Below are 13361 nucleotides of genomic sequence, written 5' to 3'. Positions count from 1 at the left end.
TGTGAATAAAATTAGCAAGTGTATCTAATATCACAGCTAGGTAGTAAAGAAAAACATGTGAAAAATCAGGAGTAATAGATAATATGATGGGGTAATATTACCCCCTAAATTCTGGAAACTGCTATTTTCATTTTAAATTCAAAATAACTTACTTTTTAACCTGAAGATTTTAAAGTATTTAATGGGAAGTATAAAAATAAGCCCAAGTGATTGTGAACCAGCAATGAAACATTTAAATTAACATGGAAAAACACATGGGAGTCCTTTCCAGCATTTACGGTAACTAATCACGTAGGAAGGGTGTGTAGAGTTGAGTTCATTCCAAAGTAGCTTTGCAGACTAACACCAAAAACTTATCAGCCACACGAATACATGCCTTCATCCTCCTAAGCTTTACCCACAGTAAAAGGAATTTATTAATTTCAAGAAATTCATCTCATTTATTGCCTAAGAATGCACAGGAAAGTAAGTAAAATTAAAAAATAATTCAACATGGGTAGTCAAGGTCAATTTCGCAAAGCAAGATATACCTGACCCAACAGCTATGGGCCTCACACCTGGCAACCCAGCTTATTCAGAGAGGAGTGAGGATGGCAGAAGTGAATGGGAGAAAAGAGAGTTGAGGATCTTCTTATAATAACGTAGACATCATTCTTGATATTTCACCCAATCTTTCATTTTTAAATAAAAGAGCATTATGTCCCATGTATAACTAAAATAATTCATTTCAGATTCTTTTAAAGCTTTGCTTCTCTGATTTCATGCTATCAGGTACTTAATGGATAATATAAAACAAAAAAATTACTTTTGTTGTTTATAGTCATTAAAAATTACATTTCCATCTTCAAGACAGTATTCTATGTTTTTTTTTATTTTTTAGGATAATGTGACAGGGCTCAGCAGTTCCTAAAAGTGCTGGAAAGGAAGTGGTAGATAAGCCTGAAACTTAATGGTTGTGAAGTCCTTAAAAAACAATACTGTGTTTTTAATGGAGTTAGAGTGAGAAATGAAGACGTTTTGCTTTCCCTGCATGTGTTTCTCACTCTGAAGTCAAAAAAGCAGCTCAATCTGATTGAGGTAGGTAGGGGGTAAAGAACTTACCAGGTTTTTCACATGAAAGCAAATGCTTAGAAGTAGGATTAAAAGCCAGTGTACACTAAACTGTGAGTGTTAACTGATGTCAGCCCTAGTCCTACTCAAAAAGTGGAGTGTGAACATCCAGAGCTGGTGACACTAGTCTCCTGGACAGAAGCAGGGTCTCGAACCCACACAGCAGAGCTGGAAACCACCTCACTCAGTGTTCAATGGTTGTCGTTTGACACGCATCTCAGACAGAGGCAGATATTGAAGATGGAAGAGGCTTTATAAAACCCTGTGGCCCAGGCCATAGGGTCAAAGCAGAAAACTATGTTTCATGGAACTCTCAAGTCTCACATGATATTAATGAAAGTAAAAGAAAAATGGTAAAAAAAAAAAACAAAAAAAAAAACTGAAAGAGATGTCCATGGTCAAATGTTTAAGAAATTCAGAATTGATCAAGGTTAAACGTGTTTCTTTCCTGAAGTACTTTTCCGAGCCTTCAGCATTTTAATGTGCAGGAAAAGAAAGTGAAAGTGATAGTTGGTCAGTTGTGTCCGACTTTTTGCCACCCCATGGACTGTAGCCTACCAGGCTCCTCTGTCCACGGGATTCTCCAGGCAAGAATACTGGAGTAGGTTGCCAGTCCCTTCTCCAGGGGATCTTCCTGATCCAGGGATTGAAGCCAGGTCTCCTGCATTGCAGGCAGATTCTTTACTGTCTGTGCCACAGGGAAGCCCCAATTATTGGGCCTGAGACCTCTTTCTAATAAGATATTCACTAGGCTATGGATGGACACTTCTGTTCCTTAAGGGCACAATTTGAGAAATACTGAGATATAATATTACGATACCTGGTTTATAGATGAGGGAGTTGAGGCCCAAGGAGAACTCAGGTCTTTGGGTTCCGAGTACCAACTCTTCTCAGTGGACTGATCAGAAATCCGAGAAAAGATAAGCTGCAACCACCATTCCTGGCAACACACATACCCTGGGAAGGTGTCCTAAAACCAATACTTCCGAAAATGCGGTACATACACTTTTCCTTTCTGGCTCGGTGAAGACACACAGACCCTCTCGAATCATGATTACCTGATACAAAGGCATACAGATGCTATCAATCCACTCCAGTTGCAACCGAGGCAGCTCATCCTTCCGGTTCCGATCAAAAATAGCCTGGAATGGGGGAGGAGAGCCTTGCTTTATTACACCAGAGACTTTACGGGTGCTTTCTCAAACACTTGGCCACAATGATCCGATTTTTACCAACTGAACACTTCACAAATCACAATCAACCTTTACACATATTTTCTTTTCCTTTATCTGTGATGAGAAATAAAGTATTTTCAGCTCTTTTTATGAGATTTGTAAGAGGATTTATTTGGACTTTATAGCATGCAACTCCTTGGGGCCAAAATCTGTCTTCAGATATAGGTAACTGCTACTAAATCAAGTCATCAGGTCACTGAGACCTGGGTACAAGTCAAAGAAAGGGGGAATGTTTTATTGCCACAAAATAGTGCAGGCTTTTATTTTTATAGTGAGAGAGTATGGGATAGAAAAGATCCTTAAAAGCAATGTCATTTTAAATAGGAACTATTTGTGTTAATTTTTCAGAGTGGGGACAATTTTGTGTGTTTTTCAATAAGGTCCTGTCATTAACAAATTCCTAAATTTTTATCTATCCCTGGGTGGATGATTGGAGAAGGAAATGGCAACCTACTCCAGTACTCTTGCCTGGAAAATCCCATGGTCGGAGGAAACTGGTAGGGATGGATAATGGGGGGAAGTACCCATTCTCTCCTCATTCCCAACTTTTAAACTTTATGATATTATAATGTTTAGAAAATTTTTGAGAAAAAGAAGTGACATATTTCTGTTGGGCAGACATAAACGGAGAGACATGCAGTTGTTGTCACTGGATGGCTAAAGCGGATTCCTTGGACAAACACTGCGCAGTGTACTCCAGTGACAATGTCCCTCCCTTTGTTCTTTTTTTATGTATATAAACTTTATTGCCAGAGGGTATATTTTCAGGTATAGACTCAACTTATCAATGAATTTTAAATACATACACATGAAATATGTTTTGCCCAGATACAAATGAAATTGTCTTTAACTTAGATGACACCCACACAATGGCTATTACTGTCAAGCACTACGCAGGAGTCATAACATTATTAAGTATGCTGCAGATTCCAGGTGCTGTATCAAATGTGTCATGGACATGATCAGCTCATGGATAGGTAAAAGCTAATTCCTTTATTCTTAAAGAGTAAGGCCAGGGTCTAAGAAGCAACCCTGCCCCGCCTTACTCTCTTACAGTAGGTTTTGTCTTTCTTCTAAATAAAATGTGGCATCCACATCATTTTGGTGTTCACATAGGTCATGAGGGCTGACTCATGACATGTCCTTGGTCCATATATGTTGAAAAATCCTGCATCCTTTAGACTTAGGAACAAAGGTGAGACTGGGTGGGGCCCAAGTCATTTGTTGCTGAGGCTCACAAGAAGATAGAAGGGTGCTGCTGAGGAAAATATCTCCAAATTAAGGAAAAGGTCACTGCCTCCCACTGGCCTGCTCATCCTTGACTGCCATGGGAAGTGTAAATATCAGGAAGGAGGACTAGGCACTCCAAGAACACTGTGAAACATGCTGGAGGAAGGGCTGGTTTCTGTGAACTACATGAATCTTGGTTCAATATGTCCAAGATTTAAAAACATTTAAATGTTTTAAAAACATTATTCTGTTTTACCCTGTCTATAGTTCTCAGTGTTATCTGAAATTTTCTTTTTGTTTAATGACGCTTTCTGGTGCATAGGATACACTTTTTTTTAAATTCATTTAAAAATATTCACAATTAGCTGTGCAACCATTACAACAGTCAATTTTAGAACATTTTTATTGCTCCAAGGGAAAAAAAAAATCACATACCAATTAGCAATCTCTCTTCATTCTTCCCCAAATCCCCTAATACTTAGGCAGTTCACAAAATCACTTTCTGCCTTTATAGATTTGTCTGTTCTGCACATTTTATGTTCATGGAATCATATGATATGTGGTCTTTTGTGATGGGCTTCTTTAACTTAGCATAATGTTTTCAAGGTTTACTGTGTAAGCCCACATCAGCACTTCATTTTTATTGCCAAATGATATTCCCCCATATAGATATACCATATTTTATTTATCCATTTATCAGTAGATGGACATTTGGGTTGTTTCGACCTTTTATTATGTATAATGCTACTACATTCAAATTTTATTGTGTGGATGTATGCTTTTGTTTCTCTTGGGGTTATAATTAGAGGTAGAATTGCTTGCCACATGGTAACCCTAGTGTTTAATGTTTTGAGGAACTGCCAAACTGTATCCAAAGCAGCTGCATCATTTAAATTCCCACCAGCAATGTACAAAGTTCCAATTTCTCTACATTCTTGCCAACTCTTGTTACTGTCTGTCTTTTTGATTATAGTCATCTTAGTGGGTGTGAAGTGGTATCTCCCTGTGGTTTTGATTTGTATTTCCCTGATGACTAATGATTTAGGACTTTTTTCTTCATGTGTTTATTGGCCACTTATATATATTCTTTAGAGAAATGTCTATTCAGATCCTTTATCCATTAAAAAATTTTGTTGTCTTTCTGTTGTTGAGTTGCAATAGTTTTTATATATTACATATTTTATAAAGCATTTTATACATTTATATAATAGCTTACATATATTACAGTATTTTATATATATCCTAGACATTAGGTGGTCTTCCCTGGTGGCTCAGATGGTAAAGTGTCTGCCTGCAATGTGGGAGACCTGGGTTTGATCCCTGGGTCGGGAAGATCCCCTGGAGAAGGAAATGGCAACCCACTCCAGTACTCTTGCCTGGAAAATTCCATGGATGGAGGAGCCTGGTAGGCTACAGTCCATGGGATTGCAGAGAGTCAGATACGACTGAGCAACTTCACTGGTTAGACATTAGGCCCATATCAGATATATGCTTTATAAACACTTTTTCCCATTCTGTGGGTTGTCTTTTTACTTTTTTGATAGTGTCCTTTGATACACAAAGTTTTTAATTTTGATGAGGTCCAATTTCTCTATGTTATCTTTTGTTTCTTATGCTTTTGGTATCATATCTAAAATATCATTGCTGAATCCAATCCAGATTTATAACTTGTTTTTTTCTAAGAGTTTATAGTTTTAGCTCTAACATTTAGGTCTCTGATGCATTTTGAGTTTATTTTAGGGTCTGGTGAAAGAGAAGGTCTATTTTCATTTGCATGTGCTATTCCATTGCCCCAGCACCATTTGATGTATAGATTATTTTTTCTTGATTGCATTATCTTGGCACCCTTGCCCAAAATCAGTGGGCTATAACTGTAAGGGGTCGTTTCTGGACTAGTCACTTCTCAACAAATGTTTGATGAGTGGAAGTGTGAGATATCACTATGTCCTATGTTTCCCTTTACAGAATTTTGCATCTTGTAATTGACTATTAGGGAAAATTTATTTAATGTTCATATTTCCTGCCAGTTGACAAGCTTCTTGAGGGCAGGGAAGATGGTGCTGCCTCATGTCTTGATGCACTGTGTTCAGCTTCATGCTTAATATCTGAAGGTGGTCAAGCACATTCTGTTAACTGACTCACTGCTTCCAGTATTAATCTGGATGAAGTTACTCTGTTGACCTTTAGGACTATGACACCTGAAAGGGCTCTTGGACAGTTTTATCCCTAAATATCAAGGAATAATGGACACAGAAAGTGTCAGATCTGGGTGTACACATTTCTAGACATTTCTGGAAAAGCACTAATGTGGGATACTCCTGCTACAGCAGCCAGGCCTCTCCTGAGGAGACGGTCATCAGTCGTATTAAGTAGGCCCCTATGGGGAGACAGTAGCACATACAGCTATGTTTCCACCACAAAATTAATTTCATTTATGTCTCCACAAAAACCCTTACCTGACTCTACAAAAGTTCCTTAGTGCTGCGCCACTACACCTGCCAGCCTGTCAATGCTGGCAATTAACTCATATTTTTTCCATTTAATTAAATGACCTGTGGTATTGCTGCAGTGTAAGGCCTTCAGAGGAGGCCTTGGAAACAATTTTTTAAAAGAGGAGAAAAGCTTTTACTTGAAAACAGATATACTAATAGCTGTCAGAAATTTGGGTTGTACTACGTTTTACACATTAACTATGTATCCCAATTTAGCATCTTTATTTTATAACCAAATTTGATGACACCACCAAAAAAGAACAAAGGAATGTTTTGAAAACAGTATAAACAGATATTGCTTTGGAAATTAAAATAATAATTGATGGGTGTGTTAACCTATGTAGTTTCCTGATCTATTATGGGTCAACAGCAAATAAAGAATAGTCAGAATTAGTAAGTCTGAGTTCTGATTTCAAACAGGTGAAACTCTTCAAGCTGGGAGCTCTTCTGCCGCTTTTCCTTGTTTTTAAATGTCAGTAAAGAAAAATGTTTTAAAACTTGAAGATCTTATAAATAACTCAAAATATTCAAAACCTAGTTGATCTGAATCTTCATAAATAGACACTCTTGATAACTGACACATTCCTTGAGCTGCAATGAAATCTTCTGTGCTCTGGCAGACTTTGGAATACTCTGGACCATTCTTGGATCATTGGGTGACATGTTTTGAGCTACTCTTTCATTAGGAATAAAGAGACTTCCCCCTCCTTGAGCCTGGTGACTGGGGCATTTATATCTTTATCTCCTGATGGGTAAAAACAGAATCATTCTTAGCCTACAGTAAGCATTCTCAAATAGTAACTGAATGGTTGAATCCAATAAAAACAGGATTTCAATCAGCAGAACCTAGTTTCCCAGGTACAACTTTTCATTTTGCAAAAAAGAAACAGAGACTTGAAATGATTTGCTTTCAGAATTTGGAAAAGTTCAAAATTGGAAAGGAAAATCCAGAATATCCATTATTTACTGCACCTGCCTGTTCTAGCCCCTCAAGGCTGGACAGCTTGCCTTTAGGTTTGTTTTTTTTTTTCCCTGTATTTCTGTTTCAACATAGCCACTGACTGCATATGAGGCACCAGCCCTGGGCTTCGAGTTATTCAAGTTCTACTCTGCAATCCTCCCTTGTGCCTACTTCGCCCAGTGGGGGAACACAGGAAATGCTTGTTAAGTAATCAGCCCTCTTAATCAGAAACGTGGGAATAAGAGTGTTTAGCATCTAAGTTTAATTAAAGTTTGAAACTTTCAAGAGTGCTTCCTTAAATTCATTCTCAGCCTTTCAAGGTGCAATCTGAAGTTATTTTGAAATGTCATTCGAAAGGGTAAATACATCATAAGAAAAGGACGATCTTACCGAAGGGGTGAGTTTCAGTTCTGCTCTCTCCCGATCACCTTGTTCAAAGAACTCGCTGGTTACAAGTTCAGCCACCTGAAACACAAAAATATTTTAATTAATGGGCATATGTAATTCATCATGAGACTTAGAAGTTATTTCTGGCTTATGTCTATGGCAGTTACCTTCATGACAGACTAACATTTGAAAAGCTTATGAGGAAGTTCATTAACCTTTTGTGTTTGAAAGTATGACAGAATTTAATCAATGAACCTGATTTCCTTTTAATCAGATCTTGTGCATTGTATTTTTATTTAGTTTTCTTGAAATAGAGTTGAAGTACAGTTGCAATCCTTAGACACATGCCAATATACAATCTCTGAGAGTAGAGCTTACATATTCAGAAGAGGCATGGATATGTAACCTTCAAGGGAGGGAATGTTCTTATCCAGAAAAATGAAGCAAATAATAACCTAATAATAATTGACATTATAAGATTATCATACTATATTTGTAATAATAATTCAGCCAACCTTTGGTTGTTTCTGTGCAGATATTTTTACTTTGTTGCACACATATTTTAGCCTGGCTACCTTCTGCCATCATAGAAACTTCTTAACTATGTCACCCTACCAGTATTTGTGTACATCTGGAAGGGTTAACCCCAGGGCCCACCCTTTGCTTCTTACTGTAGCAATCAGTCAAGGGGCAGGACTAATGCCAGATTCATTGTTCATATCAGACTTTTATGGTATTTTTTTTGAAAATAAATGTTTATTTATTTTTGGCTGCACTGGGTCTTGGTTGCTGCTCGTGGTCTGCTAGTTGTGGTGAGCAGGGGATCCTCTTCATTGCAGTGTGTCAACTTCTCACTGCAGTGGCTTCTCCTGTTGTGGAGCACAGGCTCCAGGTGAAAGGTCTTCAGTAGTTGCGCAGGCTTAGTTGCTTAGCAGCATGTGGAATCTTCCCGGACCAGGGATCGAACCCATGTCCCCTGCACTGGCAGGTAGATTCTTATCCACTGTACCACCAGGAAAGTCCTATAGTATGTTATGATATAACTTGAAGAATGTGGTTTGGTTTTAGGCTGTCTCCGTCCACATAGTAAATAACTATTTATGGTGGGTTCTAGTTGTTAACAAGCACAATGGAATGGCTGTTCTACTGTAAACCACACAGATATTTCCAAAGTAAGGACATATATTTTTTTTACTTTTCATCCATTAGCGTGGATGATCAGAAGCTACTGATCACGGTCAGGCTTACAGAGATTTTTTTTTTCCCCCAAGTCCTGTGCTTCTATCAATAGGTTCATGTGAAGAAAACTGATATAACAGATAAGCGCTGACTGGATATTTTCAACAACACCATGGTGAACATCTGGGAAATCTCTGAGATGAGCTAGTTGGATTTACAAAATATTGAAAGAACAGAAAACAAATTCCAGCCAAGTTGATGGCAAGAAGATCTGATTTCCAGGCTAATTCCAGGCTCTTATAAAGATGAGGTTCTTAGGTCTGGCAAAGGTTAGAGTGGCTTAACTTTGGTCAAGTGCAGAGAATCAAGATAATTTACCTAAATATATCTCTCAAGAGATTTTATCAACCATAAATGGTAGCCACTGATAAAACAAAAAGAATATGTAACACACACACACACACATCTGAGAGTGGCAAACATAAAGTCGTTTATTAACAAATAAAATGGCCAGTGCAGATTTTAAACATTTAAAAAATTTAATAGCATAAAACTAGGTGGAAGTGAATTAATTTTCCTAGGATTCCGGTTCACGTCTCTCCAGTCTCTGCCACTGCCTTTCACATTAGCCCACCAAGCCTCTCCTGCTGCTGTCTGGCCTTCCTTTAGAGAAGAGACGGCCCTCTAAGGACCTGGCCTCACTATTCAGTTTCCAGAACTCTCCCTCGGACTCCTCTTAGGTGGATCTTTTGCACTAAAGAATGTACGTGTGTACAGCAGGTCACCCCGAGGTGGAGTCCTGAAGAGGTCAGTAGTCCCTGGAAAGCAAAGAAATTAAAACAAAATCCTTGTATTGAGCTTCCTAAAGTGGTCTTGGGTATTTCCCCTGAGCTTCTTTCACAGCTCAACTTGTACCACTGTTTCATTTGTACTTAAAAACCCAAGCAGGCCTATTAAGTGGCTCCTGATTGAATTTTTTATTAAAGAAGGAAATTGAGATGCTAATCAGGCCTTGGGGGATGACTGGGGAAACCCACATGCTTAGAGTCCTGTGTGCAAGGAAGGCAAAGTGAGAGACTCCAGTGAAAAAACATTTTCAAAGGGAATTTAAAAAAAAAAATCAGCATCCAGGAAATTGGAAATATATTTCTATTTTTAAAAGAAGTTTCTATTGTTTTTGCCCAACTGTTTCCTAACATCCTACTAGAACTGAGTAAGTTTTTGAAAATATTTAACTCATTCAATTTGGAGACAAAAATAAGATCTTCAGTTTAGAGTTGTGATTAGATCGCTGATGGAAACATTTAGAAAAACAGGGTTTTATGTTTTATTTCCCTGACCTCATGATTTTCTGCATCAGTGAGCAGACATTCAAATCTTGAAAATAAAATAATATTTATATCAGGGACCAAGAAGACCACCTACAAGTGGCCATTTGGCCTCTTCATTCTGTAAACTCAATGCAGTAGCTTTTTTCCTTCCAAGTACTTTGTCGCTTTCTGACTCCCAGGTGGGCTGCTGCTCCTTTATCTGTGACATGTATTTCACTGGGGTGCTGATGGCCCTGGCACAGCATCCCTCATCCATCCCCCTTCAAATCTTCTCTATTATCCTTGGTCCTCCTAACTTTTTCCTACTCTCCACCACCTTCCACCCCTATCATAGAGGCCACTCCCCATAGTACTTGGAAAAGTCACCTACATCTTCTCTGCAGTATATTCCCAAACTTTATTTTAAGGGAGGCCATCCCACACGAGGGAGGGAAAAGTGGGCATAGATGAAGAAATAAGCTACGCGACCAATAAATTCTCCACCATAATCTGCTTTTTAACTTCAAGCATGTGTGCATGCTTAGTTGCTCAGTCGTTTCTGACTCTTTGCAACCCCATGGAGTGTAGCCCACCAGGCTCCTCTGTTCATGGGATTCTCCAGGCAAGAATACTGGAGTGGGTAGCCATTCTCTTCTCCAGGGGCTCTTCCTGACCCGGGAATTGAATTCAGGTCTCCAGCATTGTCAATTCAGTTCAGTTCAGTCGCTCAGTCGTGTCCGACTCTTTGTGACCCCATGGACTGCAGCACGCCAGGCCTCCCTGTCCATCACCAACTCCCAGAGCCTACTCAAACTCATATCCATCAAGTCGGTGATGCCACCCAACCAGCTCATCTTCTGTCATCCCCTTCTCCTCCTGCCTTCAATCTTTCCCACCATCAGGGTCTTTTCCAATGAATCAGTTCTTTGCATTAGGTGGCCAAAGTATTGGAGTTTCAGCTTCAGCATCAGTCCTTCCAATGAATATTCAGGACTGATTTCCCTTAGGATGGACTGGTTGGATCTCCTTGCAGTCCAAGGGACTGTCAAGAGTCTTCTCCAACACCACAGTTCAAAAGCATCAATTCTTAAGCGCTCAGCTTTCTTTATAGTTCAACTCTCACATCCAAACACGACTACTGGAAAAACCATAGCTTTGATGAGACAGACCTTTATTGGCATTGTTGGCGGATTCTTAACTGTCTGAGCCACTTCAATCATGTCACACTATAGTGAAAACCAAGACTCAGTTGGAAGAGAGTCTATTTATTGGAGGAGAGTCTGTAGGAAAACAGCACCACCTGCACCAAGCTGTGATGTGAACAAGATAAAAACTTTCATTTGTGTTCAGCAACTGAATTTGAGAATATATTTGTTACTGCAGTCAAGCCTAGTTTAGCCTTAACTAACACAAAAATTGGTATGGAAGTGAGCTACTGCTATTCAACAGAAAGGGAGGAAGGCAAAGAAAGAAAGGAAAAAGCCCTAAAATATGTGGCTTGAGAGTCAGGTATAAAAAAGTGAGGAAATGGTTGCCAGAAGCTATAGGGATGATGATCCATCTTACATGGTGGCAAAATAGTTTGTATAGTTCTCGTGGAAATAAAGCAAATACTGTGTCTAATGAACTTACAGCCTTAGGGGGAGAGATTGAAAAAGAAAATTAATAGCACGTGATGGCTGCTATGGACTGTTTTGCTCGGTATTATAAGAAGTGAGCTCAGAAAAGGGTTGGCAGGTGTATAACCAGAAATGAAAGGGAACAGAGAAAGTCATAAATTCTGGGTCTTATAGGGATAGAATATGAAGCTGCTTCTTAACCCCAAACTGTGAAAGTAAAAATGGAGATACATGTTGAATGACAAAGACCTCAAGACTTACTTAGCCTCACAACAAGAATGAAATAGAAGGTGTGGCCAGTGACACGCAGTTAAAAACTCTGAATGAATCAGGGGACGCACACAACATCCTTTCAGTTAGACAAAATGGCCCAGAGAAATAATTTGACTGCACGGTTTTCTCACTGGTGCCAAATACTGGGCACCAAATACTAGGGATTAACTGTCAAGAGAGAAATGAAGATGTACGTGTGCTGTATTTCCTTGTTCCTGAATGTAAGGAAGCAAAGAAATACAGGAGATCTAAGAAGTTTGTGTAGTATCTAACTGTGGAAATGATTATTAGCAAATGGAAATGACTAGGATCAAAGACCTAAGAAGGTGACTAAATGTTTAAGAGGCTTTTGGTGCTGAAACCCCCTCACAAGCCTGTGACTATCTAAAACTTAAACCTTGGACACTTGACCTTCTTTAGAGGGGAAGTAGGCTGAGAGAGTTTGACCTTTGAATCTCACCAAGGAGGATGGTTGAAAAGGAATGATTTCCCAGGATGGATCTAAAAACCATAGAAAATAGCGTCTCCTTGAGAATCAGGGCCCTTGCAGAGGATGCCCCATGGAGTTGGGAGTGTCATAGGAGTGTTTTGTGGTGTGGGTGTGTGCCAAATGCTGCATTTTGGGTGTGTGTGGGCCTCTGGTTTACATCCAGATGTGCTGTAGGGATGCGCATGTATCACCCAGAGATCCTGGACTTTGAGCTTAAATCCCTCCACCGATGGGCTGTTTGGGTCATCTCCCTTGGAGGGGAGGATGAGTATATTTTGCTTGCAGGAAGGAGAGTGAATCACATTTTTGGTGATTAGAAGGGAAAACTGTGGTAGTTATGTTTTCACCAACTATTCCTGGCTTTCTACTTTCTGGACACAGGGAAGGATGGCATTTCCTGTCTGGACGGGGTCTTGTGACAAGTTCTGGCCAATGAATTGCTGGGGGAATGACCTTTAACTTCCAGTGAAAAACCCACCCGGGCCTCTGCTGGAATGATCCAGACGGTGGCTGCTCCTTCAGCCCCAGTCCAGCATGAGGACAGAGGCGCCAGCCAACCCTGGAGGCGTGTGCCTCCAGGTGATTTGTTGGTTTAAGCCACTGAGACCTTGAGCTTAGTGGTAACACAGCCCATTCTGCCAACACACTTGCATTATTTAAAAAGGCTAACTGGTGCCTCCTATGTAAGAAAGCATAAAACAGTGTTAAGAAGGAAAGACTTTGGAACTTAATCTGTTGGACTTGAATTCCTAGCTATGCAACTTACACTTGTATGACCTCAGACTATGTATGCTTTCTAAGCCTCATTTTTCCCACTGGTGAAATAGGAATCATCACTCTGTTAGCTTCCTAGGGCTGCCAGAAACCACCACAGACCTGGTGGTTTAAAGCAACAGAAATGGCGTCTCTCATAGTTCTGGAGGGCAGGAGTTCAATATCAGTTCACTGGGCAGAAATTAAGATGTGGGCAGGGCCATGGTCCCCCGCAGTCTTTAGGAGAGGATCTGTCCTTGGCCTCTTCCAGTGTCTGGTGGCTGTCAGCATCCTCCTTTCTGGGGCCTCATCACTCCAGTCC

General features: G+C 39.7%; 1 protein-coding gene across 4 annotated transcripts in view; it reads right to left on the bottom strand.

The window, feature by feature from the left end:
• PDE11A (phosphodiesterase 11A) overlaps positions 1-13361 on the bottom strand; it is a 403729-nt gene that overhangs the window by 29626 nt on the left and 360742 nt on the right. For all 4 annotated transcript variants that reach the window (XM_081579583.1, XM_081579585.1, XM_081579584.1 and 1 more), the window contains 2 exons: positions 7419-7493; positions 2169-2252 (listed from right to left, as the gene is read on the bottom strand). In XM_081579583.1, the coding sequence (XP_081435709.1) occupies positions 2169-2252; positions 7419-7493 (159 nt within the window). The remainder of the gene's footprint in view (positions 1-2168; positions 2253-7418; positions 7494-13361) is intronic.

Source organism: Giraffa tippelskirchi, chromosome 3, assembly GCF_054371585.1.
Source record: "Giraffa tippelskirchi isolate mGirTip1 chromosome 3, T2T-mGirTip1v1.2.pri, whole genome shotgun sequence".
Taxonomy (NCBI): domain Eukaryota; kingdom Metazoa; phylum Chordata; class Mammalia; order Artiodactyla; family Giraffidae; genus Giraffa; species Giraffa tippelskirchi.
Note: the sequence above shows the minus strand (reverse complement) of the source record. Positions and strands in the feature narration are given on the sequence as shown.